The sequence below is a fragment of the Microcaecilia unicolor genome, chromosome 1 (genome assembly GCF_901765095.1).
Source record: "Microcaecilia unicolor chromosome 1, aMicUni1.1, whole genome shotgun sequence".
NCBI classification, from domain to species: domain Eukaryota; kingdom Metazoa; phylum Chordata; class Amphibia; order Gymnophiona; family Siphonopidae; genus Microcaecilia; species Microcaecilia unicolor.
In genome coordinates this window covers 43,773,025-43,799,542 of record NC_044031.1, presented here as the reverse complement: position 1 = coordinate 43,799,542, position 26,518 = coordinate 43,773,025, and the positions used below count along the sequence as shown (strand labels likewise).

Below are 26,518 nucleotides of genomic sequence, written 5' to 3'. Positions count from 1 at the left end.
GATTCGTGGTGAGTTCTTCGTAACCATGAGCAAGCTTTCGTCGTCGCAGCATAAGGAGGGTGAGCGCCATTCGGTGAGACAGCAGGCTAAGGGCCTATCACGCCATGTGTCTCCAGCTCCTGGTTGCTCGTCGGATTCAGCCTCCTCCCACGCGGCCCTGCGTCATTCTCTCCCCAAGAAAGGCTTCCCAAAGGAATTAACCAAATGCCTCGAGGAGATCCGTGCAGATATTAAGGCCTCTAAGGTCAAAATCTTGGAGCACATGGACGCTATCAGTCTGAATTTGTGAGAGCTCGGGGGCAGGGTGACGAGCAGGCTGAGCAAGCGGCAGTTGTGGACTCTCGATTTTCTCAGTTGTTGGAGCAAACTGAGGAGCTTCATTACAAAGTTGACAATCTCGAGAATTGGGGACGCAGGCACAATCTCCATTTCCGTGGGGTGCCGGAGAATGGCAACATGGAGGATGCTCCCGCCATAGTGCGTTTACTGTGTGTAAAAATCATGGGCGATACTCTGGATTCAGGTGCAGTGGAAATAGACCGGGTGCATAGAACCTTGGGGAAGACACTGGATAATAGACCCAGGGACATTATAGCGAGATTTTCTTAATTTGCTTTTAAGGAGAGTTTATTGGTGCGTGCTCATCAACTATCATCTGTGGATTATAATGAAGCCAAAGTATCAGTCTATCAGGACCTTTCCTTGTTCACGTTAGCTCAGAGACATGCTATGAAGTCAGTGTTGGAGATCTTAATAAAAGAGAAGATTGCATACAGTTGGGCTTTTCCTTTTGCTCTATATGTTTTACGATCAAGAGAAAGCAGAGCAGGCTTCGCAGCGTTCCAGAGGCTTGGAAGATTCTTCATGAGGCTGGCATGACTTCATCTGCTGTCCCACTGTCTGATCTGGCTCCCTCGAAGAGGGACAAGTTACAAAAGTGGAAGAGAGTTGCTCAGAAGGCTAAGAAACAATTGGCCCAGACTTGGATTCTTCTTAGACTCCAATCATTACTGTTTTGCTTGTGAACTTATTGCAAGCTCTTTGATGACTGTTATATTGCCTTGCGATAATTGTGCAGTTGTGCATGGAGAATATGCTAACTGCGGTGAATGAGTGGTGCTTGGATGTATTTCTACCAGGTGATAAAGGCTTAGGTAGGGTGTGAATGTGGGGGATATGTGTGAAGTTAGGGGGTTCATTTGGTCCGGTAGTTACTTTCTCCTGATTTCCCATTCAGTGCGGTGAGGTGCTGTCTGGAAGGTGTGTGAGGCGGGGGGGGGGGGGGGGGGGGGTTGTGAGGAGGATGTCTTTAAATTTGCTTTAGTCTTGAGGGGTTCCCATGTTCCTATGTACACTCTGCACAGCTGCCTGTCGTGTGTCTGATATGATTAAGGATTTAACATTTTTGACTTACATGAAAGGCCTGAACTCTCCTCAAAAGCGCCAAAACTTATTTAAGGAATTGCTGCACTTTAAATCACATGTGGTGTTTCCTCAGGAAACTCATTTGAGAAGGGACCATGAAAAATGTTTATCTCATCTTCAATATCCCTCTGTTTTCTGCACCTCGGCGATTGATGGTTCTAAGAAGCGGGGGGTAGCAATCTTGCTCCACTCCTCCTTGGACACAGGTACTTAAAATTCAGCGTGACAAAGAAGGGAGATTCTTGTTTTTGAGTCTCAGGATAGATGGCTTGGCCTTTAATTTAGCGTCAATATACGCTCCCAATGAAGCCCAAGGGTTTTTTTTTAATAAGCTGATAGGACGCTTCACATCTTGTCCCGCTGGTAAATTGACAGTGGGGGGGGGGGGGGGGGATTTCAATGCCACACAGCACCCTGTATTGGACAGATCGGGCCCACCTTCCGGTCCAGATGTTCAAGTTTCCCAAGCTTTAAATAGGTTTGTTCAAGATCTTGGCATCTCTGATGTTTGGCATGTATCTCATCTGGGGGTTCGAGATTATTTGTTTTATTTGCACTCTCACGATACTTATTCTCGCATTACCTTTTCGTTGATATCTCTCTGACGCATGCTGGATGGACTTCAGATATTGGAACTTTTACTTTATCGGACCATGCTCCTGTGTGGGTCCGGCTTCCCTCTCTACGTGAGGAGATTAAGGAGAGAAGGTGGATGAGATTTTGGCTGGTTATAGAAAACTCTTGCAGGGGTATCTTGAACTTAATTTAAACTCGGGACCATCTATAGGTGTTGTTTGGGATGCACTTAAGGCTGTCTCTAGAGGTTTCTTTCTCCAAAAAGGTAGTTTCCATGCCAGGCAGCAAAGGGCTGAGGTAGCTAAGTGCCTATCTCAATTGACTCACTTGTCTGAAAATCACAAATCTTCTCATTCGGTTGCTACCCTGCGGGAAATTCAAGCACTTCGTTTGAAATTAGACCACATATATTCTGATCAGTTACAATTCTTTTATGCTCAACAGCGACACTCTATGTGTATAGTAATAAACCAAGTAGGGCCTTGGTGGTTAAGTTGCGTCAACGCCGGGTAGACCACACCATGGTAATGGAAAGTTTGTGACATCATCCTTCCAGGTCCGTCAAAAATTTCAGTCATTCTATCAAACTCTTTACACATCTGACACCTCTACTACGCCTGAAACGATTAATAATTTTCTATCGACATGTTTTTTCCCTACACTTACAGTCGAGCAACAGGATGCTCTAGATCAGGGGTAGGCAACTCCGGTCCTCAAGAGCCGCAGGCAGGTCAGGTTTTCAGGATATCCACAATGAATATGCAGGAGACAGATTTGCATACCATGGAGGCAGTGCTTGCAAATCTATCTCCTGCATATTCATTGTAGATATCCTGAAAACCTGACCTGCCTGCGGATCTCGAGGACCGGAGTTGCCTACCCCTGGCTCTAGATGGTCCGGTTTCAGTTGATGAGGTCTCTAAGGTTATTAAAGCACTTCCAATTGGAAAATCACCTGGTCTGGATGGGCTGCCCAATAACTTTTATAAAGCATTTCGGGGTGAATTGGCACCTATATTGACGGAGCTCCTTAATGAGACTTTAGCTGGAGACGAGTTTCCCCCCTCTATGATGGAAGCCTGGGTCGTGGTTATTCCAAAACCTGGTAAGGATAAGACTGATTGTGCTTCTTATCGTTCCATTTCAATATTGACCTCTGATGTTAAAATTTTGGCGAAGGTTTTGGCACTTCTAAAGTGCTGTCTGACTTAATCCATCCGGATCAGACGGGCTTTTATGCCTTATCATCAGGCCATGGACAATGTCCATCACATGATTAACTTGATTCACGTATCTAAGAAGTGTGATCTTCCAGTATGTTTACTGGGGTTGGATGCCGAAAAGGCTTTTGACAGAATCCATTGGCCTTTCATGCTTCAAGTTTTGGAACGATTTGGATTTGGTCCGGATTTTCGTAGATGGATTCAGGCTCTCTATACTTCTGCTCGGGCTTGTGTCCGTATTAATGGTGGTAACTCTCCGATGTTTCCTTTGTTTCGGGGCACTAGGCAGGGATGTCCCCTATCGCCGCTGTTGTTCGCGTTGCTTATGGAACCGCTCGTGATGTTTTTACGTTCTGACCCTAACATTTCTGGAATCCTTGTTGGGGGATAGGGAATACAAACTGGCTATGTTTGCTGATGATGTTCTTTCACTGACGAAACCGTTGATTTCTTTACCTAATCTTATGAGGCGTTTGACTGCTTATTCCTCTGTGTCAGATTTTAAATTAAATGTGAATAAATCGGAGGCTTTATCGATCAGGATCTCTCATCCAGTTCTGGAGTCCATTCAGCACTCTTTTTCTTTTAAACGGGTATCTGTGGGTATAACTTACTTGGGGGTTACTCTTACCCCCTACTCTTTCAGATTTGTTTGCTGCTAACTATCCTCCTCTTTTGAAGGCTCTTTATAAGGATCTGGAGAGGTGGGATGTCTCTGATTTGTTTTGGTTGGGTAGGATTGCTATGTTAAAGATGAATATACTACCTCATTTGATGTATCTTTTCCAAGTCCTTCCTCTTAGAGTTTCTAGGGGCTTTTTATCGAGTTTGCAGGACAAACTGGTACGTTTTGTCTGGTCTAACAAGCGCCCTAGACTGCCTAGGGAGTTACTTTATCGAAGCCAGAGGAAAGGTGGTCTAGGGGTTCCTAACGTTCTTTGGTATTATAAAGCGGCTCAAGCTTGAGCGGCCTTTGAGTGGTTTCAAGATAATCCACAGAAGTTATGGGTTCAGTTGGAGCAGGTTGAGGTGGGTTCTTGTCCTCTTTGCTCATTGATGTGGCTTCCACGCAAATATAGGTTTTAAGCAAGGATTTGTGCCCCTCGATTTTTTCAACATTTTTTTTTACTGGGATGGGTTATTTACTAAGTCGTATTTACTCCTTTCCAAATTGTCTCCAATAACTAACAACCCACTTTTTCCTCCTGGTCTCTCTCCTGGGCCGGTTTCTAGATGGGTATCTCTGGGCTTGGTGACCTGGGGTCAACTGTATGACAAAGATCACCTGATTCCTTTTGATTCGTTGAAAGAACAATATCCCATTCTACCCAAAGAGTTGTATGCCTATTCTCAGCTGAGACACTTCCTTTCCTCTAAGGAGATCAAGTCTAAAATATTGCGAGAGGACTCTTTCTTAGAGGATCTTTGTGAAGATTCTCAAACTACTAGGGGTCTTATCACTTGCTTGTATTCCTATCAATGTAGGAAAATTTGTCCCAGTTTTGCCCATAGGGAACACTGGCATCAGGAATTAGGGGTGACTATTGAGGATGCTGATTGGTCCTTTTTGGAGAATGGTTGGACGAAGGTGTCGATATCGGTTCCCTTTCAGGAGAATGTAGTTAAAGTACTCTACGGTTGGTACTTGACTCCTGTACATTTGCATAACGTTTCCAAGTGCATCACCACTGTGTTGGCATGGATGTGGACAGAGGGTACGATGGGCCATATCTGGTGGTCCTGCTTTAAAGTGTGGGCCTACTGGAAAGCTAGTCAACAGATTAAAAAACTGGTTTCTTAGGCCAATTAAATGGTCTCCTGAATACTTCATATTTGAGCTATGGTACATATCATGGAGGATGCACTTGGGGGGGCATAGGCTGGGACGTCCATCCGAGGAAAATACTTGATCTGAGAGAGTACCAACAGAGAAATAGGTTACCTATAGACCATGGTTAGGCTAGTCACATGGAATGTGGGGGGCATCAACTCACCCAATAAAAAGAACAAAAATCTTACAACATCTGCAGAGACACCATATAGACATAGCTCTACTACAAGAAACGCACCTTAGCCCAGAAGAACATGCAAAATTAAAAACATGGTGGGTGGGGGATTGTATCTCTGCAGGGGCACAAGGGGAAAAAAGGAGGAGTGGCAGTGTTACTCCGTAAAGGAGTGGCGGCCTCGGTACGCCCATTGGTAGCAGACCCCGGAGGTAGATATGTTTTGATGGAAATAGAAGTTTCTGGTCGGAAGCTACTAATCTGTAATGTATATGCTCCCAATCAATATGACAGACAATTTTATAACCAGGTGATGCATCATTTGAGTTCCTACCCGGGCAACCATGTCTTGGTGGGTGGGGATTTCAACACTATGTGGGATGCTTCAATAGATAGCTCACAGGGACAGAGGAGAGACACGGTGGCTTCCAACAAAGGCCTGAAACGGATGGGGCAGACATTAGATCTAATAGATGTATGGAGAGTGTTACATCCCACCGAGCGGGACTATACACATCACGCATGGGCACATGAATCCCAGGCTAGAATAGATTACATACTACTATCAGAAGAAATGCTTGAGAGGGTAAAAGATGTGTCTATTGGCCCTTACACGATCTCAGACCATGCCTGGGTATGTTTAGATTGGGAGCTGGGAATAAACCAACGCAAGAGGAGCTTTTGGCAATTTCCCTTAGACCTAGCAGGAGATGACATTTTGAGGGCAAAACTAAAAGAATGCTGGGAGGAATATGAAACTTTGAATCAACAACATATAGGAGACCCAGTTCTATTTTGGGACGCGGCAAAAGCAGTAATAAGAGAAGAAATAATAAGTTATTATCACCACGTTAGAAGGACGCGAAATAGAGAAATATTGCGCTTAAGTAAATTAGTGTGTAAGGCACGCCAGACATATGGAAGGACACACCTAGAAACTCACTGCAGCAACCTCTTAGAAACCCAAGCCACACTGAATATGCTTCTACACCAAAGAGCCTCTAAGTCCCACTTATACTATAAATTCCAGCTACATCGCTTTGGAAACAAAGCAGGATGCCTTCTGGCACGTCTAGCCAACCCAAGAGGGAATAAAAGACAAGTACTGCAAATCAGAGGGGCCCAAGGGACAGTAGACCGCGCAGCTGATAACATTTGTGAGACCTTTGCAAAATTCTATAGTGAATTGTATGCGCAGCCAAGGGAGCAGGTCATGCCGGGAACCATGTACTTAGATAATTTAGAACTTCCAATTCTCGGTCAACGAGATAAGGATAAGTTGAACCAACCAATAACAGATGAAGAGGTACTGGCTATTAGACAGGGTACCCTTCTTAAGGCGCCTGGTCCCGATGGCATGCGCATAGAGTTTTACAAAATGATGGGAGAGTTCATTACACCGACCCTCACCAAATATTTTAATACAATGGTAGACGCGGAACGAGTGCCTGAGGCCTTATCCATAGCGCAAATAGTGGTGCTCCCAAAACCAGGTAGAGACCCACAACAACCAGAGTCATATTGTCCCATACCAATTCTCAATGTGGAAATTAAATTATTAGCTAAAATTCTGGCCAATCAAATGAAAAAATTATTACCAAAACTAGTGCACGAAGCGCAAGTTGGATTTGTAGAGGGCAGAGTTATAGCCAAAAACCTAAGGAAAATAATTGGGGCACTGGAAATGAGACATAGGAAAGGTATCCCCTCTTTGCTTATAAGCTTCGATGCAGAAAAAACATTCGATAAGGTGTATTGGCCATTTATGTTCTCCACACTGGAAAAATATGGGTTTGATGGTAGATTCCTGTCAGCAATCCGGGCTCTTTATTGTAATCCAAAAGCACGGGTGAAGGTTAATGGGATGTAATCAGAGGGGTTCCCGATATGCCGAGGAACCCGACAAGGGTGCTCATTATCCCCGTTACTCTTTGTACTGTCACTGGACCCGCTGATTAGAGATATAATGGCCAGTCCAACAGTACAGGGTGTTCGAGTGGGTCGGACCGTATTTAAATTAGCGGCTTTCGCGGATGACCTATTGGTATTATTGACAGAACCCCGGACATCTCTTGCGGTACTCATGGAACTGATGAAAGAATACGGTGATTATGCAGGATTCAGGTTGAATTTGACTAAGTCAGAAGCCTTAGCTTCCTCAGCGACAGTGAAATCACTATGGGGTGGGACGGCCTCCCGCTGTCCTTGAGGGGCAGGATAAACCTAATCCAAATGGTGATATTTCCCAAGTGGCCATACCTCATGCTAAACGCTTCCCATTCGACTACGATGAAAAGACTTAGCGAAAATCACAAAACTTTTCAGTAGATTCTGCTGGGGAAAAAAGAAGCCCAAGACGCAGTTTAAAGTGTTACTGGGTGGCTGGCATCGGGGGGAGGGGGGGGGGGATGGGACTGCCTGATATAGCTTTATATAACCAGGCTTGCCTGCTGAGACATGTAGGAGATTGGATAGGCCAATCAGATATATTTACGCCAATAGAGGTGGAGCGAGAATATTCTGCCCCCTATGATGTTCTTACCCTCCTGCATCTCGATCAGAGGCAGATTCCGACCCAGTTTAAACGTTGCAGACTATTACAACCCATGCGCGTGGCTTGGAGAAGGGTGGCTATCAGCATGGGGGGCACACCAGCAACATCAGAACTTTTAGCACTCAGAGGAAATCCGAATTTTGAGCCAGGGCAAAGTAATAATACATTTATAAGATGGGGTAATAATGGAATCACAAGGGTGAAGGACCTGATGGGACCAGAAGGGAGCCTACTAACATTTGAAGAATTACAAGATAAGATAGGGAACACTTGGGGAGACCGCTTTGCCTATGCTCAGGTTAAGCATTACATTTTACATCTAAACCAGCCTGCATTAAGATTGAAACTTGGACATCTGGTAAACACATTTTTTCAAAACCTGGAGACAGCGGGAATGACAGTTTCAACCCTATACAGAGCACTAGTGTCACGCTATCCCCAGAATAACCTAGGATATATCATACAAAAATGGGAAAGATACTCGGGGAGGTCATTAAGAGGATGGGACATCAGGGCAACACTGGGACACATTCCGTCACTCACCATAGATGAGAGATTAAGAGAATGTGGATATAGGGTGGTTATGTGGGCATATATGTCAGGGCAACAATGGGGACATAAGAGGGCCACAAATGATACTAAATCTATAAAATGCAACCATGCACCCCACAACTTATACCATGCTTTTTGGGGCTGCCCAAGGGTACGTGCCTTTTGGAAACAAATCCAGAATTATTTAACTACAATAACACAGGTCTCAGTGGGTGGAACCTGGGATCATTATGTCTTAGATACACAGGCTGCCTTTGCGACTCAGGCGAAAGGAAATAGAGTTTGGTGTCGCAAGGTATGTTTAGTGGCACGCAAGACTATTCTACAGAAGTGGATAGACCCGGATCCACCGGTGTATTGGCACTGGAGGAACCAGATACATGAGCTGGCCACATGAAAGCCAGAGAGGCGAAGGGAACCCCGAAAAGGAAAAAACAGTTCATGTCAATATGGGGCCGGTATATACAAGGACTTAGTCCACGGGGGCGAAGTTTGCTCCTCAATCTATTGAGTTACCTTGGCAGTGCACATGGTCTGAATGTTTAAATCCATTATCCCCAATATTGTTTGACACACAGAAGTAAGGGGGGGAAGTATACAAAAAACTTGATGATGGTCTGTTCAATACTTATATATGAAGTTTCACTGTACTGTTGAAGTTTTATATTTTATGGTATCTGTTATACCATATTTATTTCATCATTAATAAAAACGTTGAAACATAAAAAAAAAATGTTCAGCTTTCGAAAGGTGGGTTTCCTGCAGGAATACAATGTCAGCCCCATGCCTATTGAAATCCCGCAAAAGTTTTTGCCTCTTAATAGATGAGGAGACTCCATTGACATTCCATTGACATAATTTGTACCAGATCCACTGCATTTTGACTGCCAGAGAGCTGTCCCAGCCAGCAGCTCCCCAACCAATCCTCCGCCGCTCTAACAATTGCCACCCCCCTCAAAGAGAACCCCCACCCCACCCCGGACTATAACAAAAAACAAAAAAAGCAACAAAAATAACCAAACAACAAAATAAATGACTTATCCTTCCATTAATCTCTACTCCCTGCCCTCCCTCCCTACTATACATGACAAAGTGCCGCACGAAAGACTCCTGAAGAAATTGCAGAGTCATGGAATCGGAGGTAGGGTATTATTATGGATTAAGAACTGGTTGAAAGATAGGAAGCAGAGAGTAGGATTGCGTGGCCAGTATTCTCAGTGGAGGAGGGTAGTTAGTGGGGTCCCGCAGGGGTCTGTGCTGGGTCCGTTGCTTTTTAATGTATTTATAAATGACCTAGAGATGGGAATAACTAGTGAGGTAATTAAATTCGCCGATGACACAAAATTATTCAGGGTCGTCAAGTCGCAGGAGGAATGTGAACGATTACAGGAGGACCTTGCGAGACTGGGAGAATGGGCGTGCAAGTGGCAGATGAAGTTCAATGTTGACAAGTGCAAAGTGATGCATGTGGGTAAGAGGAACCCGAATTATAGCTACGTCTTGCAAGGTTCCGCGTTAGGAGTTACGGATCAAGAAAGGGATCTGGGTGTCGTCGTCGATGATACGCTGAAACCTTCTGCTCAGTGTGCTGCTGCGGCTAGGAAAGCAAATAGAATGTTGGGTGTTATTAGGAAGGGTATGGAGTCCAGGTGTGCGGATGTTATAATGCCGTTGTATCGCTCCATGGTGCGACCGCACCTGGAGTATTGTGTTCAGTACTGGTCTCCGTATCTCAAAAAAGATATAGTAGAATTGGAAAAGGTACAGCGAAGGGCGACGAAAATGATAGTGGGGATGGGACGACTTTCCTATGAAGAGAGGCTGAGAAGGCTAGGGCTTTTCAGCTTGGAGAAGAGACGGCTGAGGGGAGATATGATAGAAGTGTATAAAATAATGAGTGGAATGGATCGGGTGGATGTGAAGCGACTGTTCACGCTATCCAAAAATACTAGGACTAGAGGGCATGAGTTGAAGCTACAGTGTGGTAAATTTAAAACGAATCGGAGAAATTTTTTCTTCACCCAACGTGTAATTAGACTCTGGAATTCGTTGCCGGAGAACGTGGTACGGGCGGTTAGCTTGACGGAGTTTAAAAAGGGGTTAGATAGATTCCTAAAGGACAAGTCCATAGACCGCTATTAAATGGACTTGGAAAAATTCCGCATTTTTAGGTATAACTTGTCTGGAATGTTTTTACGTTTGGGGAGCGTGCCAGGTGCCCTTGACCTGGATTGGCCACTGTCGGTGACAGGATGCTGGGCTAGATGGACCTTTGGTCTTTCCCAGTATGGCACTACTTATGTACTTATTAAACGTAGCTTTCCCCCCTCTTCCCTCCCTCCCGTATCTCCCACCCTCAGCCCCCCTCCCCCATTTCCGTCCATTGCACTTAATGGACTGAGGTCCGTGTGGAAGACCTCCCGACTCCAGTCACCTCCCTCCTCCTCCAAAAAAAAAAAATTCTGCCCACATTGTACCCAAACGAGTGACATTTGCAGCCAAGTCCCACAATTCTTATACAACTTTATAAACAGGAAGAGCATATTTATAAACCACAGCATATTCATAGCATCTATATATAGCAGTTGTTAATAATTATCTCCCCAGTCTCTCAACCCCTCTCCCTCCCCATGAGAAGCCTCCCCTCTCCCCTTCTTACTTCTTCTACTGACCAATCTCCCCCCCTCACATCACTTCCATACCTCATTCATCCACCCCTCCCTTTAGCACCCCAACTCTCCATTTCCCACTTATTTTAAAGAATCAACAATATCATATTTGCTTCCAATGGAGTCTCTGCAGAAAACAGTCTCCCCATTTCCCAAGCAGACTCCCACAACCATTATATACTTCCTTCATGTCCAGTCCCTTGTCTCCCTCTCCTCTCACTCACTCCTTCACTCATCTGATCTAGAATGCTCATGTACCTTGCCCCTTGGGAGGTTTGTAAAAGATGTCCTTATTCCATTATTCTGGATTCTGCTGTGCCCCGCATCGCCTCTGCATTTGGATACAAATTCAACTGAGTTGACGTCTCTCGGACCGGCATCTGCACCAAAATTCCAGCTTTCTGCTCCAGACCCGGTCTTAGTTCAACTCCCTTGCTTTTCTCCTCCAAAAAGACCTCCTTTATCAGTCCATTGCCTAGTTGGCTAGGTCCATAATTTCCCTCTGATCCATATCACTATTGATTAGCGGGATTGGGCAGCCCCCTGCAGGAAGGTTCTAGCTGATTCCGGTGAATCATAGAATTTAGCCTTGCCCTCCTGGAAGACTTAGAGGCGCGCTGGATACAGTAAAACAAACTGTATGTGGCGCAGGTGTAATTCTGTACAAACCGGCGCGTATGCTTTCCGCATGCTGGAGACTCGTGCCGAAAAATCCTGGAAACATACGATTGTTTTACTGTCGTACTTTAAAGGTCCTTTCGCTCTTATGGCTCGGAGAATTTCCAACTTATGAGCATAGTTCAGGATTTTACATATGACCACCCTGGGACGATCCTCTGATGATCTTTGAGGTCCCAAGCGGTGTGCCCTTTCAATTCTTAATGGCCCCCGTTGTCGGCTGCAATCTCAATGCCGAGATTAGCCATTCTTCTAAGAATTTCCTCAGCTTGGCCTCTGGGATAGATTCAGGCAAGCCCACCAGCCTTAAATACCCCAGTCGGGAACGATTTTCCATGTCATCCGACTTGTCTTCTAGGCTTTTCACTTTATCCTGTAGAGTCGCCGTCAGCGCTGTCAGCTGCTGCACCCGATCTTCCAAGTCTGAGACAAGCTGAGTACAGGCCGAAAACTCTCCTTTCAAATACTCCAAGCTCCCATCTAAGTTATCCAGTTTGGCTGATACCATTTGCAGTCTTTTATCTAATGAGGCGTCGATAGCCTGTGTCACTTCAGAGACTATCTCGGCCACCCACGCGGAGCTGACCGAGGAAGGGCTGCCATCACTGGCCGTTGCCATCTTGGAATTGCACTTTGCAGACTTCTCTTTTTCCCTACGAGTCGTTTTTGTTGTCATCTGTGCTAACAGCGGGTTTCCCAATTGCAGCAACGTTCTCCACAATGATTCCCCTGCCCTTTCTTCGTTTTGGGTTCTTCAATGGTAGCGGGAAAAAGGTAGAGTTTAGCGATTCAAGTCGGGAGCCTCCTCCACCGACGTCCGCTTGTTCAGCATGACATCACGTGACCCCCCTGAATACTTCATATTTACAAAAAAAAAAAAAACAGGTCTTACTAAATCTCAGGCGTTGTTGACAAGGCAAGCTATGTCTGCAGCGAGAGTTATGTTAGCTGCACGTTGGAAATCTCCAACCGTCCCTCCTTTGGTGAGATGGTTAAACAAATTATGGTTCATTTGTGAAAGAGAGAGAATCCAAGCTGTGCGTTGTACCGTGGTGAAGTGGGAGGCAATATGGGAGCCCTTCTTGAAACATTGGTCTTGTAAAGCTGGGGGTGGGAGGGGGGAGGGGGTTGGTGTGGGAGGATTAACTGTGGTCATGGGAGTGGGGGTATTTCACCAAAAAACTTCAACAATTTGAGGTTATAGTTTGTATCCATAGCTGCATTGAGAATGTTTTTGTATGTCCTTATAGTGAGGCAGAGTATATGCTCTAGGGCACACTGGTTGGGTGTATTTTGATTGGTATTTTGCATTTACTCCTATGTTTTACCTGCTGTTGTACTGTCTTTTCAATGCTCAATAAAGACTTCAAAAAATTAAAAAAAAAAAAAAAGAGAGAGAGAGAGAACAAGTGAAGGCACATAAGAAAATGGGTGAAGGCTCTCCCCAAAGCTACAGTACCTGTTCAATGGCTGGTGGGGTACCTGAAGCCCCACCAGTTGACGAAATCCACTTCCTCACTCACCCCCTTCTTCCTCGTACTGCCGCAGGAGCGAGGAAGTCAGCGTGGTGCCTCCAACCACCAATAATTGCACTCCGCAAGCATGCTCAGTTTGTGCATGAACTAAGCATGCTCGGGAGTGCTGGCATCAGCGGCTGGAGGCACCCCACTGACTTCCTCGCTGCTGAGGCAGCACAAGGAGGAAGAGGGACACTTTGGCAGTAGATTTCTTCAACTGGCTTCAGCATTCCCACCAGAAAAGGAATGATATCTAATGTGGGTGGGGGTGGGGGGAAATGTGCCCCCCCCCCCCCAGCACAGCTGGCCATCGCCCAACTTTAATCGCACGATTGATCATGATTAAAAATTTCAAACTGCAGCCCTAGGTCTTGGTAATTCAATCCGACAGCAACCTGAGAAAGGCAAGGACAAATCAAACTCGGGTATACATATAAAGTATCACATAACATGTAAAATAAGTTTTGTTGGGCAGACTGGATGGACAGTTCAGGTCTTTATCTGCCGTCATTTACTATGTTACTATGTAACTTCTTTCTTGTTTAAAAACTAATGAAAATTAGAGAAGGCTGTTTAGTAAGCTCTTCTATGGCCGTCTATATAGAGTCCATCTACTGGTAGAAAAGGGACACAACCCAATTGTTTGGACAGGTATGACAAGGACAATAAGGAATTTTTTGTTCACACTTTATTAGGTTTAAGCCTATTTTATACTCTCAGGCCTATAAGGGCCCATACAAGAATAAGGGAGAGGGAATTAAGTGTTTTAAGAAGAATTACCTGTACTAGTGTTTTTTCAAAGTTCATAAACATTTCTACATTTCGATCCATTCGTGAAGGGTTCTGAAGGTCAAATCTCCTCCTGAAAGAGAAAGAGAATACTGTAAATTCTAAAAATGCCTTCCCAGTACAGCAAACAATTCCTTAAAGGATTTATGGCAGATTCAATTCCTCTGCATACTGTATGTGATTAAGTGGCATTTGAGCTAGTAGTATCAATTCAGTGAACAGTACAGGTAACATTTTTTTTTTGTTACATTTGTACCCCGTGCTTTCACACTCATGGCAGGCTCAATGCAGCTTACATGGGGCAATGGAGGGTTAAGTGACTTGCCCAGAGTCTGTGTCAGTATACAATTCTTCAGCCTAAAAAAAGCAAACCCAAGAAATGTTTCCCATGTTATGTTATTTTAGGCCATTCTAGAGAAAGAAACTTTTATGCTTGATGCTTATGATTTTCATTTTGTGCTAACAGCTCCATTTTGTTTCTAAGGACTCCGTGTCATAACAAAGGAACTAAACTTTTGTACACCAAGAAAGTATGAGAAATATCCAGTGTACCTGAATGTAACTCACCTTGAGCTACTACTGAAAAAGGTGTGAGCAAAATCTAAATAAAAAATGTGTGTGTGCTGGGGGGGGGGGGGGGGGGGTGAAGAAAGAACAAAAGGACTTCAGGCCTAATAGTTGAACTGTCAGTGGGAAATTAGAGATTGCACTGCTCCAGTTGCATGCAGAATACTGATTTTTCTATGTCCTGGTGCCAGCAAGAAACTAGAAAACTTGCGGCTGCCCATGTGGGAACCCACTTTTCTTGACCGTGAGATTGACTACTTATAAGTAGCATTTTCTTTTTTCTAAGAGTTTTTATTGGTGGTAAAAAGAAAAAAAAAACACAAAATGCTCAAAATCACAAATAAATCTGTGTAACTATCAACCTATGAACGACAAAAGGTAAAATTATGTATCATACCTGATCATTTTCTTTCCATTAATCATAGCCGATCAATCCAGACTGGTGGGTTGTGTCCATATACCAGCAGGTGCAGATAGAGAGCAATCCTTTTGCCTCCCTGTATGTGGTCATGTGCTGCCGGAAACTCCTCAGTATGTCGATATCAAAGCTCCATCCGCAGGACTCAGCACTTAGAGAATTACACCCACAAAGGGACACTCTGCCCAGCTCACCACCGCCGAAACGGGGGAGGGGAATCAACCCAGCTCATCCCCACACAAGTGGGGGAGGGGAATCCGTCCAGCTCATCCCCGCGGAGCAGGGGAGGGACACCACACCCGCCGATGCGGGGGGATCTGGCTTATCCTGCAACCGCAACCGCGGGAGGAGCTGACTGACCCTAACACCGCCGAAGCGGGAGGGGTACAAACCTGCCCTACAGCCGCACGAAGCGGGAGGGAGCGCCGGTAGAATTTAGGTCTCAATCCAGCTCCGTAAAACGGAGGGGAATGGATTCTTTAATCACTGTGGTGACTAAGAAAACGGCGTTGCCGGTGAAAGGTGGCACGGCCCTAAAGGACGCCCAAGACAGGAGATTGGAGGCGGCTTTAAAGTCCTCCTTCGAGGCGGCTGCTTTAAGTTTGCAGGCCTCAATTTGCGGCTCCTATGTGGCCAGGGTGTGCCTGACGCTGGTGCAGCGGGCTTCCCCCTTGGATCCTTCCTTGAGGGCTGATTGGCCAGCCCTGGAATCGAGCTTGGCAGACTTGCTGTATGATGTCTTGAGAGCCTCGGCTAAAGGTATGGCTCAGACAGTCTCTGCACGGCGGTGGCTTTGGCTAAAGCATTGGTCTGTTGACCACGCCTCTAAGTCTCGCCTGGCTAAGTTGCCTTTTAAAGGCAAGCTGCTCTTTGGGGGTCGAGCTGGACAAGATTGTGACCGATCTCGGCACGTCTAAGGGCAAGTGGTTACCGGAGGTCAGGGCTCGGGCCAGTGGTGCCCGCCCCGGTTCCTCCAAAGGACGGTTTCAGGAAGCCCGTTGGTATCGCCCGGGCAAGTCGGGCTCCTCTGCCCCCTTTTCCTTCATAAGGAACTTCTCCCCCAAGCAGCATTCCTTTCGCAGAGACCGCCGTCCCGGAGGTGCCTCCTCCGGTCCTTCCCCAGGGTCTCGTACCCAATGACGGGCGCTGGTCCATGGCCCAAAGCGGATTGGAGGACGCCTATCATCATTTCTGGGCGAGTGGACCAGGGTAACTTCAGTCGCTTGGGTGCTGGAAGTCATCAGAGACGGCTACAAGCTAGAGTTCTGCAGACCCGTAAGAGACGGGTTTGTGCACTCTCCCTGCAAGTCTCCGGTCAAAGCTGTGGCAGTGCAGCAGACTTTGGACAATCTGATCCGCCTGGGTGCGGTCGTTCCGGTGCCAGAAGATCAGCTTGGCAAGGGACCTTACTCCATTTACTTTGAGGTACCAAAGAAAGGAGGTTCTGTCCGGCCTATCCTCGACCTCAAAGGGGTCAATCGGGCCTTGTAAGTTCTGCACTTACGTATGGAGACTCTCCGCTCTGTTATAGCGGCAGTGCAGGCAGGGGAGTTCCTGGCATCCTTGGACATCAAGGAAGCTTACTTGCATATTCCCATTTGGCCTCCTCATCAACGCTTTCTGCGTTTTGCAGTTCTGAGCCGACACTTCCAGTTCAGAGCCCTCCCGTTCGGGTTGGCTACTGCTCTGCGGACCTTCTCCAAAGTAATGGTGGTCATCGCGGCCTTCCTTCGCAAGAAAGGAGTCCATCCTTATCTGGACGACTGGTTAATCCGAGCCCCCTCTTATGCAGAGTGCGGCAGAGCTTCAGACCGGGTGATTGCTCTTTTGAGCTCCCTGGGGTGGATCATCAACTGGGAGAAAAGCCAGCTGCGCCCGACTCAGTCCCTGGAGTATCTGGGAGTTCGATTCGACTCCCAAGTGGGCAGAGTGTTCCTGCCAGACAATCGGATTGTCAAGCTTCAGGCTCAGGTGGACCAGTTCCTATCAGCCTCTCCTCTTCTGGCTTGGGACTATGTGCAGCTGTTGGGCTCTATGACGGCCACGATGGAAGTAGTGCCCTGGGCCAGGGCCCATATGAGACCTATACAGCTCTCTCTGCTGCAGCGATGGACTCCAGCTTCGGAGGATTACGCTGTGCGCCTTCCCTTGGATCCAGCGGTGCGCAAGGCGCTGAGCTGGTGGCTGAGGCCAGACAAGCTGTCCGCAGGAATGCCTCTTATGACCCCGGAGTGGGTTGTCGTCACGGCGGACGCCTCTTTGACGGGCTGGGGAGCCCTCTACTTGGGAAGGACAGCACAGGGGCTCTGGTCCCCTGCAGAGGCAAAGTGGTCTATCAACCTCCTGGAACTCAGAGCCATTCGGTTGGCACCTTTGGAGTTTCTCCCGGTCCTGACACTGAAGCCAGTACGGGTCCGGTCAGACGATGCCACGGCTGTGGCCTATGTCAATCGCCAGGGAGGTACCATGAGCGCCCCTCTAGTCCAGGAGGCCATGAAGCTATGCCTGTGGGCGGAAGCAAACCTGGAACAGCTGTCGGCGGCCAACATTGCGGGAGTCATGAATACTGCTCAGGCCTTCTTGGACATCATGAAGCGCTGGGGCCAGCCGAGCCTAGATCTGATGGCGTCATCGGCCAATTGCCAAGTGCCGCGCTTTTTCAGCAGAGGACGGGACCCTCGATCTCTGGGAGTAGATGCTCTCCTCCAACAGTGGCCGACACAGGAGCTTCTCTATGTGCTCCCGCCTTGGCCCATGTTGGGCAGGGTGCTAGGCCGAGTGGCAAAGCATCCGGGCCAGATAATCCTGGTGAGTCCAGATTGGTCCAGACATCCCTGGTATGTGGACTTGATCAGGCTCTCAGTGGACGGCCCTCTGCAGCTGCCAGCAAAGCAGGGCCTGTTGCATCAGGGTCCTGTGGTAATGGAGGATCCCTCCCCCTTTGGTCTTACGGCCTGGCTATTGAGCGGCAGCGTCTGAGGAAGAAGGGCTTCTCAGACAAGGTCATCGCCACTATGCTGAGAGCGAGGAAGCGCTCTACTTCTACTGCTTACGCCAGGGTTTGGCGTACCTTTGCATCGTGGTGTGAGGCAGGCTCACTTTCTCCCTTCAGTGCTCCAATTTCTTCAGTACAGGCGTTCCTGCAAGAAGGTCTGAGCAGAGTGGCCAGCCAAAATGGGGGGGGGGGGGGGGGGGGAGCGAGCAGCGGGGGGTGGGCACTTATGGAGGGAAAAATATGCCGCACCGGAGGAAGAACCGGGACACTGACCGGACTCCAAACTGACGCCCAAACAAAGGCGAGTCAGGCTTTGAAACCCCCGCTAGACGCACACACGCGGTCCGGGGAGCGAATCTTCGCGCCCTCGCCCTCCGACTCCATAAACCACGTGGAGACCGAACGGGGCACCCCCTGCCCGCTATAAAAGGTAAAATTACCTGCTTCTCGCTCCGAGCTGTAACGAACTGGTATCCCAGTGAGCAGCTGCAATAAACGCTGATGTAAACGTTGAAATAAACGCCCTTAAAGGACGTTCAAATTTTTTTTTTTTTTAACGGAGCCAGCGGGAGGGGGGAGAAAAGGAGGGACCTGGCACCACCAGGTTTGCACTTGCTCAAGAAGAGCCCTCAACCCCAGATACTCAACAAAACCTAAGAATTAGGCTTGGAGACCTAGCCAGAGCTGCTGCTGTGTGTGACCACCACCTGCTGAGATAGAGAACATACTGAGGAGTTTCCGGCAGCACATGACCACATATAGGGAGGCAAAAGGATTGCTCTCTATCTCCACCTGCTGGTAGATGGACACAACCCACCAGTCTATGGATTGATCGGCATGATGATATGGAAACTTTTTTTGAATCCCTCCTGAAGGAAAGATAAAAGGAAGCACGAAACAAGAGAAACACCATTCTGTGCAGAATAGCTCTCAAAAGTTCTCCAGTCCACACTAACATAAGAGGAAGTGGACCGCATTTGGGCTTGTAGCAAGGTATTATCATCATCATATGTGTAACCCTTCTTCCTCAATCGCACCCTCTCAAGAACCTGGCCATAAGACTAAAACAGGAGGGATCCTCCATAAGGATTGAACCTTGGTGCGATAAGCCTGTCTATGGAGGAAGAGTCAACCGAGGAGCGATCTGAAGACTGATGAAGTCCGCATACCAAGGATGTCTGGGTCAGTCCATTGCTACAAGAACGACCTTCCCGGGATGACGCGCAATCCTGTGCAATGTCCTTCCCTCGAGAGGCCAGGGAGAAAACATGTAAAGGAGGCCATCCGATGAGCAAGGCTGTACCACCAGTGCATCCACTCCTATTGAATCTTTCTCCCTGAAGTAGCTGTAGAATGTGTGTACTTGCACATTGAGTCTGGGTACTATGAGGTCCAGAATCAAAGGCATCCAACGTGTGGAAATGAGACAAAATGCAGTCTTTGACAGTTGCCATTCCCCCAGGTGCAGAGTTCTGTGAACCCGCTATGTAAAACGTTGAAATGTTCAAAATGTTCGATTCCGCCCACTGAAAAAGAAGACATGCCTCCTGGGCTAGAGATATTCACTCTTTGTTCCTAGTCTGTTGATGTAAGACACGGCTGTGACATTGTCTGAAAGCAAGTGCACTAGCCTTCCATGAAGAAGAGGTGCAAAGGCTAATAGAGCTTTCCGGACACCTCGAGGTTCCAATCTGTTGATAGTCTAAAAAGCCTCTACTCTCGACCAGCGGCCCTGTGCAGAGTGACGGAGATAGTCTCCCCATCTGAAGAGGCTGGCATCAGAGATGAGAGCACACCAACTGGGAGTCTTTAAAGAGTTGCCTGAGTGTGCGCAGGAAGAAGCCACCAAGTCAGACTCCATCTGGCTTGAGGCATCCCACAGCACCAGCTGGTCTTAAAGTCCCCAAGATTGGACATCACCAACTCAACATGGACAACTATAGGGGCCACTTTTGGAAGCTACAGTAGAAGTGCCTTCTTGGCATCTCGTTCAAGTACCTCTTAGATCAGGGCTGGGCAACCACGGTCCTTGAAGGCCTCAGCCCAGTCAAGTTTTCCAAAATGAATACGTATGAGATTGATCTGCATGTACTGCTTCCATTGCATGCAAAAAGACTTCATGCATATTCATTGTGGAAATCTTGAAAACCAATTGGGTTGTGGCCTCAAGGACCATGGCTGCCCACCCCTGTCAAGGTTGATATGGAAAGCAAATCCAAAGGGGATGTGCCAAGAGTCTCATGGCTTCCTCACTGTCTCCATCCCACTAAAAAAAAAATTAAAAAAATTAACCTAAGCTTGCATCTATGAGAAATTATGACAAACTCTTACTTCAAAAATCATAGGTCAATCTGTTTTCCAAACTCCTTATCCTAGATCCACCAGTGCCTAGGATCATCATGCTTCTCCTAAGGGAGAAACTGAGATATCTTAATTATATTGGCAACCCCTGATACAAAACCACCTGCAGGCAATCAGGTAAAGCAAGACCTCTTTATATTTTAGCACAGGAATGGGAGTGTGGTGTAGTATTAAATCATAAAGGCAGTAAGGAAAAAGGCAGACAAGCTCTAGATTTGTAATACAACTGCTCTGAGGAACATTGGAGAAGTTTCCAGGACTTACCATCCCTGTTCATTTTTGTATTTGTAGGCAGAACCAAGAATGTGGCATAATGTTCCAGAAGCTTTAAAATCCATGAAGCATGTTGCCTAGAACAAGGAAAAACATTAGAAAAAACACATACACACTATTATTAATATAGATGCAGAAATTTTACAATTCAGTAGATATCTGCACAAACACAGAATTCAGACCAGTGACTTTATTCATTACCTCGTATGTGCCAAGGTTCAAGGAGTAGTCTAAAATGTTTAAAAATTAATGCTCGAGTGCTTAATCTTTTGGTACATTAACTACAAGACCTGAAAATTAGATATAAACTTTTACCTACTGCATGCCAAAAATACACCAGCCTAAAGAGATGTGAAAAGGAGTAGTCTGTTTGCACGTTTTTCCACTTCTTGTCAAAGTTCAAATTAAATAAATAAATAAAGGGCTCAGAAAATGAGTTTCTTTTTTTTTAGATCATGCTGACTACGGGAGGACAGTTTCAACTTTCAAATACAGGTTCATGTAATGAGTGCTAGTGAGCAAATACGCAGGTTGTTGAGATCCTGCTAAGGGACCCAGGTTTACCTGCACAGTCTCTCCTAATCTTCATATATTTATGCTGGATGATACTGAAGGAAGGTATGGCACCCCTAACAAACCTAAAGATTCCAGCCTAAATGACTAAACATCCCAATCAGCAAAATTCAGAAGGCAGTATACAATGACAATGCATGGCCCTGAAGGAGATGCTGCAGAAAACAGGAGTGGGAGACAAATCCAAGCGCTTTGAACACAGACCAAGAATCACCTATGAAATTAAAACTTTTATTGATGACTCTTAATGACTTGACAAGGCATCATGTTTCGGCACAAAAATGTGACTGCCTCAGGAGTCTCTTGAAAATATTGTGTTGTAAAAAAATAACAGTCATAGCTAAATCAGTCTTCGGTTGTAAACAGTCAAAAAATAGTCTCCAAATACTAAATTACTGAAGGAGGTCTTGAAAAAGAAAGTAGTGGTCTGTAGGACATCCACTACCAACAAATGATGGTAAAGAACTGTGGATAGAGATAAATATCTTAAAATGTCTTCAAAATTTGCCACACACAGATGGGCTACATTGGGGGCCATAGCTGCCCCCATTGCCATGCCACTTATTTAAAATAAAACCCATCAAGGAAACAAAAATCATTTTTTATTAAGGCTATTGTATCAAGTGTGATGATGAACCAATTTGCTATGCGGAGATTGCTCGTGTGATTCGCATCCCTATCAACAGAATATCTTTTTTTTTTTTTTTTACAAAAGGCATATAGATTATATTTTTTTACTTTGACGTGGAGACATTGTTTGTTTAGAGGATTTCTTTAATTGGCTCAACGGGAGAGACCCTGATTTAACGTTATTACAATATGATGCACATCAGATTAATTTTTTGGACCTGCTGATTTGCAGAAAAGAATAAGTCTTTGTCCCTACTCCTTACAGAAAAATTACAGATAATGCCTTTTTGGAATATTCAAGTTTTGACAACCCACTGCTCAAGCAAAATCTGCCCTTTAGTCGATTCTTAAGGCTAAAGAAAATTTGTTCAGAATTTGAAGATTTCGAAGAACAGTCACCCATCATGGAGAGATTTCTGAGAAGAGGCTACCCTAGAAAATGTATTGAAGAGGGCTATGTGAAGGCAAATGAAGTCCCAGAGTTGTCTTTTGGAGGTATGAGGAAAAAGAAAAAGCCCGGATCTCGTCTACACCTTAAGATGTTTCCATCTTGCCAGCCAGATCCAAAAGATCATTAGGAAACATTAACACATCCTAGAAGGCCAGGAATATTTTAGAAATAAAGATCTTGTTGTTGCTTACTCAAGGAATAGGAACTTTAAAAAAAAACTTGCTCCGTCAGCACTTCCAGAAAACATCCACAATCTTCTTGAAGATCTTCATTTGGGGCACTTTCCCTGCGGCAAATGTGGTATCTGTCCACACGTCCTGGAAGTTCCTGTGTTTCGTTATCCCAGTTCAAAAGTTAGAGTGAGAAATAAATTCTCTGTAAATCGGCACTATAAAGGAATGATGGGGGAAAAGACCTCAGATGCCTGCAACAACTTCTGTGCTGTTCTAATGTCAAATTCCAGCATCTAAATCACAGTGCCAGCTTCTATCATTGGTCATAAAAAACCCCAACCACACCAAAAAACAATTTTTATTGGTGCAAAAATCTTCAACTATGAAAATTATATGACAAACTCATAAAACCAAAAGTTGAACTTAGCTTTGGCAGTGTGGGGAAGTAGAATCATCATCCCAACGAGGACCCATTTTCACCATTCGGCTTCCTCAGGGGATGGAGTAGTGCCATGCCTTCTTTTGAAATACTGCCTGACCAGACTACATGGTCACTGATATTGAGTTGGACAGGCAGTATTTCAAAAGAAGGCACGACAGTACTTAATCCCCTGAGGAAGCCGAATAATGAAACGGGTCCCCAATGGATGATGTTTCTACTGCCATATAATAAGTTTTCTGATTTGAAAATTTTACTGTTCAAAATATTTAAGATGTCTAGGAGAGGGGGAGATATAGATAAACTATTACGAGAAGAACAGAGGACCATCCACCATTTGAATTCATTAAATCTACAGGGTCTGAATACAAAATTAGAACCGATACATTTTTTTTGTGATTACAATACATGTTTTGATGGTTCTTGTTCCTATACGATTGTTTAGTTTTTAACTTGCTTTTTTTTAACTTTTTGTTCATTTTTACAGTTCCATATTCCATTTCCTTTGTTTTATGCTGCCATTTGCCTTTATGTATTACTTTTATGACTGCCTTATAGATTACCTTTTGGGGCCGTTGTTACATTTTAGTCCCCATGTGACTGGTTTACTGTTACGTTTACTTTTATTTTATTCATTTATCATTATGGTTTACCTTGTTAACCAGTTATTTTAACCAGTAACATAACTGGCTACAGTTCTACCCGGTTTCAGCTGCCCTGTTTGATGCATCCACTATAGTGGCATGATTTGAATATGCATAAGGCACACATTTAAATGGATTATGCCCCCGGCATGCTGTTTTTCATATTATAAAGTGACCACCTTTCGGCTGCTTTGTTTGACCAGTTCATCTCCTTGGTAAATTTTACCATGATTTTGTCATCATCTTTTTTTGAGCAGGGGCTGTCAATGGGTGATATAACTGGCTATTGCTTTACCGGTTTCAGCTGCCCAGTTTGATGCATCTACTATAGCAGCATGATCTGAATATCCATAAGGCACACATTTAAATGGATTATGCCCCTAGCATGGCGTTTTTCATATTATAAAGTGACTGCCTTTCGGCTGCATTGTTTGACCAGTTCAGCTCACTGGTAAATGGGAAAATTAGGTTCTTACCTTGGTAATTTTCTTTCCTTTAGTCACAGCAGATGAATCCATTACTGATGGGTTGTATCCGCCTACCAGCAGGTGGAGATAGAGAACACTGAAAAAACACAGTGACCCTTGGACGGCTAGCCCCATCTGCCTTCAGTATTTGAAATTTCCAAAGCAGAGTGAATCATAAAGGTAAAATAACAAACTTTCCTCACAGCGAACAAACACCCCAGAACAGGAGCAATAATCGCACAAAGGAGGGACGATCTCAACCGCCTTTGATAAAACAGCATATTTCTGCATGAAAGAACTGAACAAATAAAGTCAGACAGGGAGGGATCATGGATTCATCTGCTGTGACTAAAGGAAAGAAAATTACCAAGGTAAGAATCTGATTTTCCCTTGTCATCAGCAGTAGATGAATCCATTAACTGATGGGATGTGCAAAAGCACTCCTTACTTAGGGTGGGAACAGGCCACTCCGCGAACAAGCACATGCGCTTCAAAATGCGCATCCTGCTTCGCTGCAACATTCAGCCTGTAATGCCGGACAAATGAGAGCCTTGAATTCCACTAATATCACCTTCCCACTACGTCCACGCCCTTATGAATGGGCGCTCAGAACAAACATCATAGGCTCTATGTGTGCCAGCCGGGCCCCCTCCAAACAGTATTCTGTTCCCGTTGGCGACTCAGCCTGCACGGGAGTCATCCAATACAATGGTAGCCGGACTACCTGGTGGCAGACTGACGACCTGTCCAGACCAGCACCCATGTGGACTGTACCTACCTTGAATGTAACATGGACTTACGGAGGTAATGAATCTCTTAAATGGATAGCCCCGGCCGGTTACTACTATATCTGTGGCCGCAGGTCCTACGAACAGCTCCCGGTCCGCTGGTATGGCACCTGCCTCCTAGGCACAGTCTTACCCAGTTTCTTCCTCCTACCCCTTCGTGCGGGGGAGACACTTGGTATTCCCCTCTACATGGAGCAAGGGCCGGGACGTAGACGACGATGATCCACCCGCGCCTCAAAGGTCCAGATCGGGGATTGGAAGGACAACGAGTGACCGCCGGAACGCATAATCCATTATTATGGCCCAGCCACCTGGGCTGAAGATGGCACATATGGGTATCGTACCCCTATCTATATGCTGAATCGCATCATTCGTCTTCAGGCAGTACTTGAAATACTCACGAATGACTCGGCTCTTGCGCTCAATGTCCTGGCACGACAGAATACCAAGCTAATCACCGCAGTCTACCAGAACCGCCTCGCCCTTGATTACTTATTGGCCCAGGAGGGCGGGGTGTGTGGCAAAGTCAATCTCAGTAACTGCTGTCTGCAGATTGACGACCAAAGTCACGTCATTAAAGATATCACCGACCGCATGGTGAAATTGGCCCATGTCCCTGTACAGACCTGGAACAGTGCTTGGGATTGGACTTCTTCCCTCACCGATTGGTTGCCAACTTCGGGGGGCTTTAAGAGCATCCTTGTTACGGTGGGCCTGTTTTTGCTGTCTTGTTTATTAATCCCTTTGTCTCTCCCCTTCGTTTTCAGGTGTCTCCGGTCCACCATGAAAACCATTGCTGATCGGCGTGTGGCCACTCAGATTATGGCCCTACAGAGGTACTCTCCCCTATCGCAATCCAAGGTTGATGACGTTAAAGCTGACCCCTCTTTTCCTGAGGTGATCGATGGGCTGCCCTCCTTGTGACAGCAAAGTCCGGCTACAAAAGGGGGGGGGGGGGGGGGGCACCATTAGGGACCCTCCGTCTCAAACCCGGCGAAGTACCCAACGGCTTAGCAAGGACCTAGGGCCCACTTATTACCTCCTGACGCTAACTTTTCTTGTCTTTCTCTCCCTTTCAGGATTCTTGGAGGTGATACTCTCCACCGGACCGGATGTTCAAGTATCAAAAGGGGGGAATTGTAGGAGTGGACGACTGTAATGTACCATCTACGGGTCTGCCAAGATGACCTCCGCCCTTGGGCATAACACTTATGAACTTTTGCCTTACCTGTGGCATGCTCCACATTTGAATAATTACTGGACTTTTGTGAACTTTTGCTCTAACAAGATTCTATTTGGACTTTGCATTCACATTTGCACTTTTGTTTTGTACCAAGATCTCAGCTTCCATATAATGAGCCTAGACTAAGACCTGAACCTGTGTAGTTTGAATTTCTACTAGTAGTGTGTATTTGTTAACTAGCAGCTAGATAACAAATTGTAGTAGTCAGCACGTTAGGAGTGTAGGGAAGGCAGCAGGCTCTGCCAAAGCAGTCTCGTGATCTATGCATAGAGGCTGTATTGTGCGAACGTGCTGGAACACTGCAATAAGTTACATTTTCTTGCAAAGTAACAATTTCTGTGAAAACTATGAAACTGACGTATCTTTTCTCTGTGAGAACTACAGAACTACTAATGTACTGCGCATGTGTATGTGTGACGTATGGTGTGTTTTATGCGCATGATCACTAATTTGTATAAGACCGAATGTCTGATAACGCTCAGGAGGCAGTATCATGAGATTGAACTC

General features: G+C 45.8%; 1 protein-coding gene across 1 annotated transcript in view; it reads right to left on the bottom strand.

The window, feature by feature from the left end:
* Positions 1-26,518, bottom strand: part of SMARCC1 (SWI/SNF related, matrix associated, actin dependent regulator of chromatin subfamily c member 1) — a 542,893-nt gene that overhangs the window by 496,397 nt on the left and 19,978 nt on the right. The window contains 2 exon segments of the mRNA XM_030196622.1: positions 13,981-14,062; positions 20,595-20,680. Coding sequence (XP_030052482.1) covers positions 13,981-14,062; positions 20,595-20,680 — 168 coding nt within the window.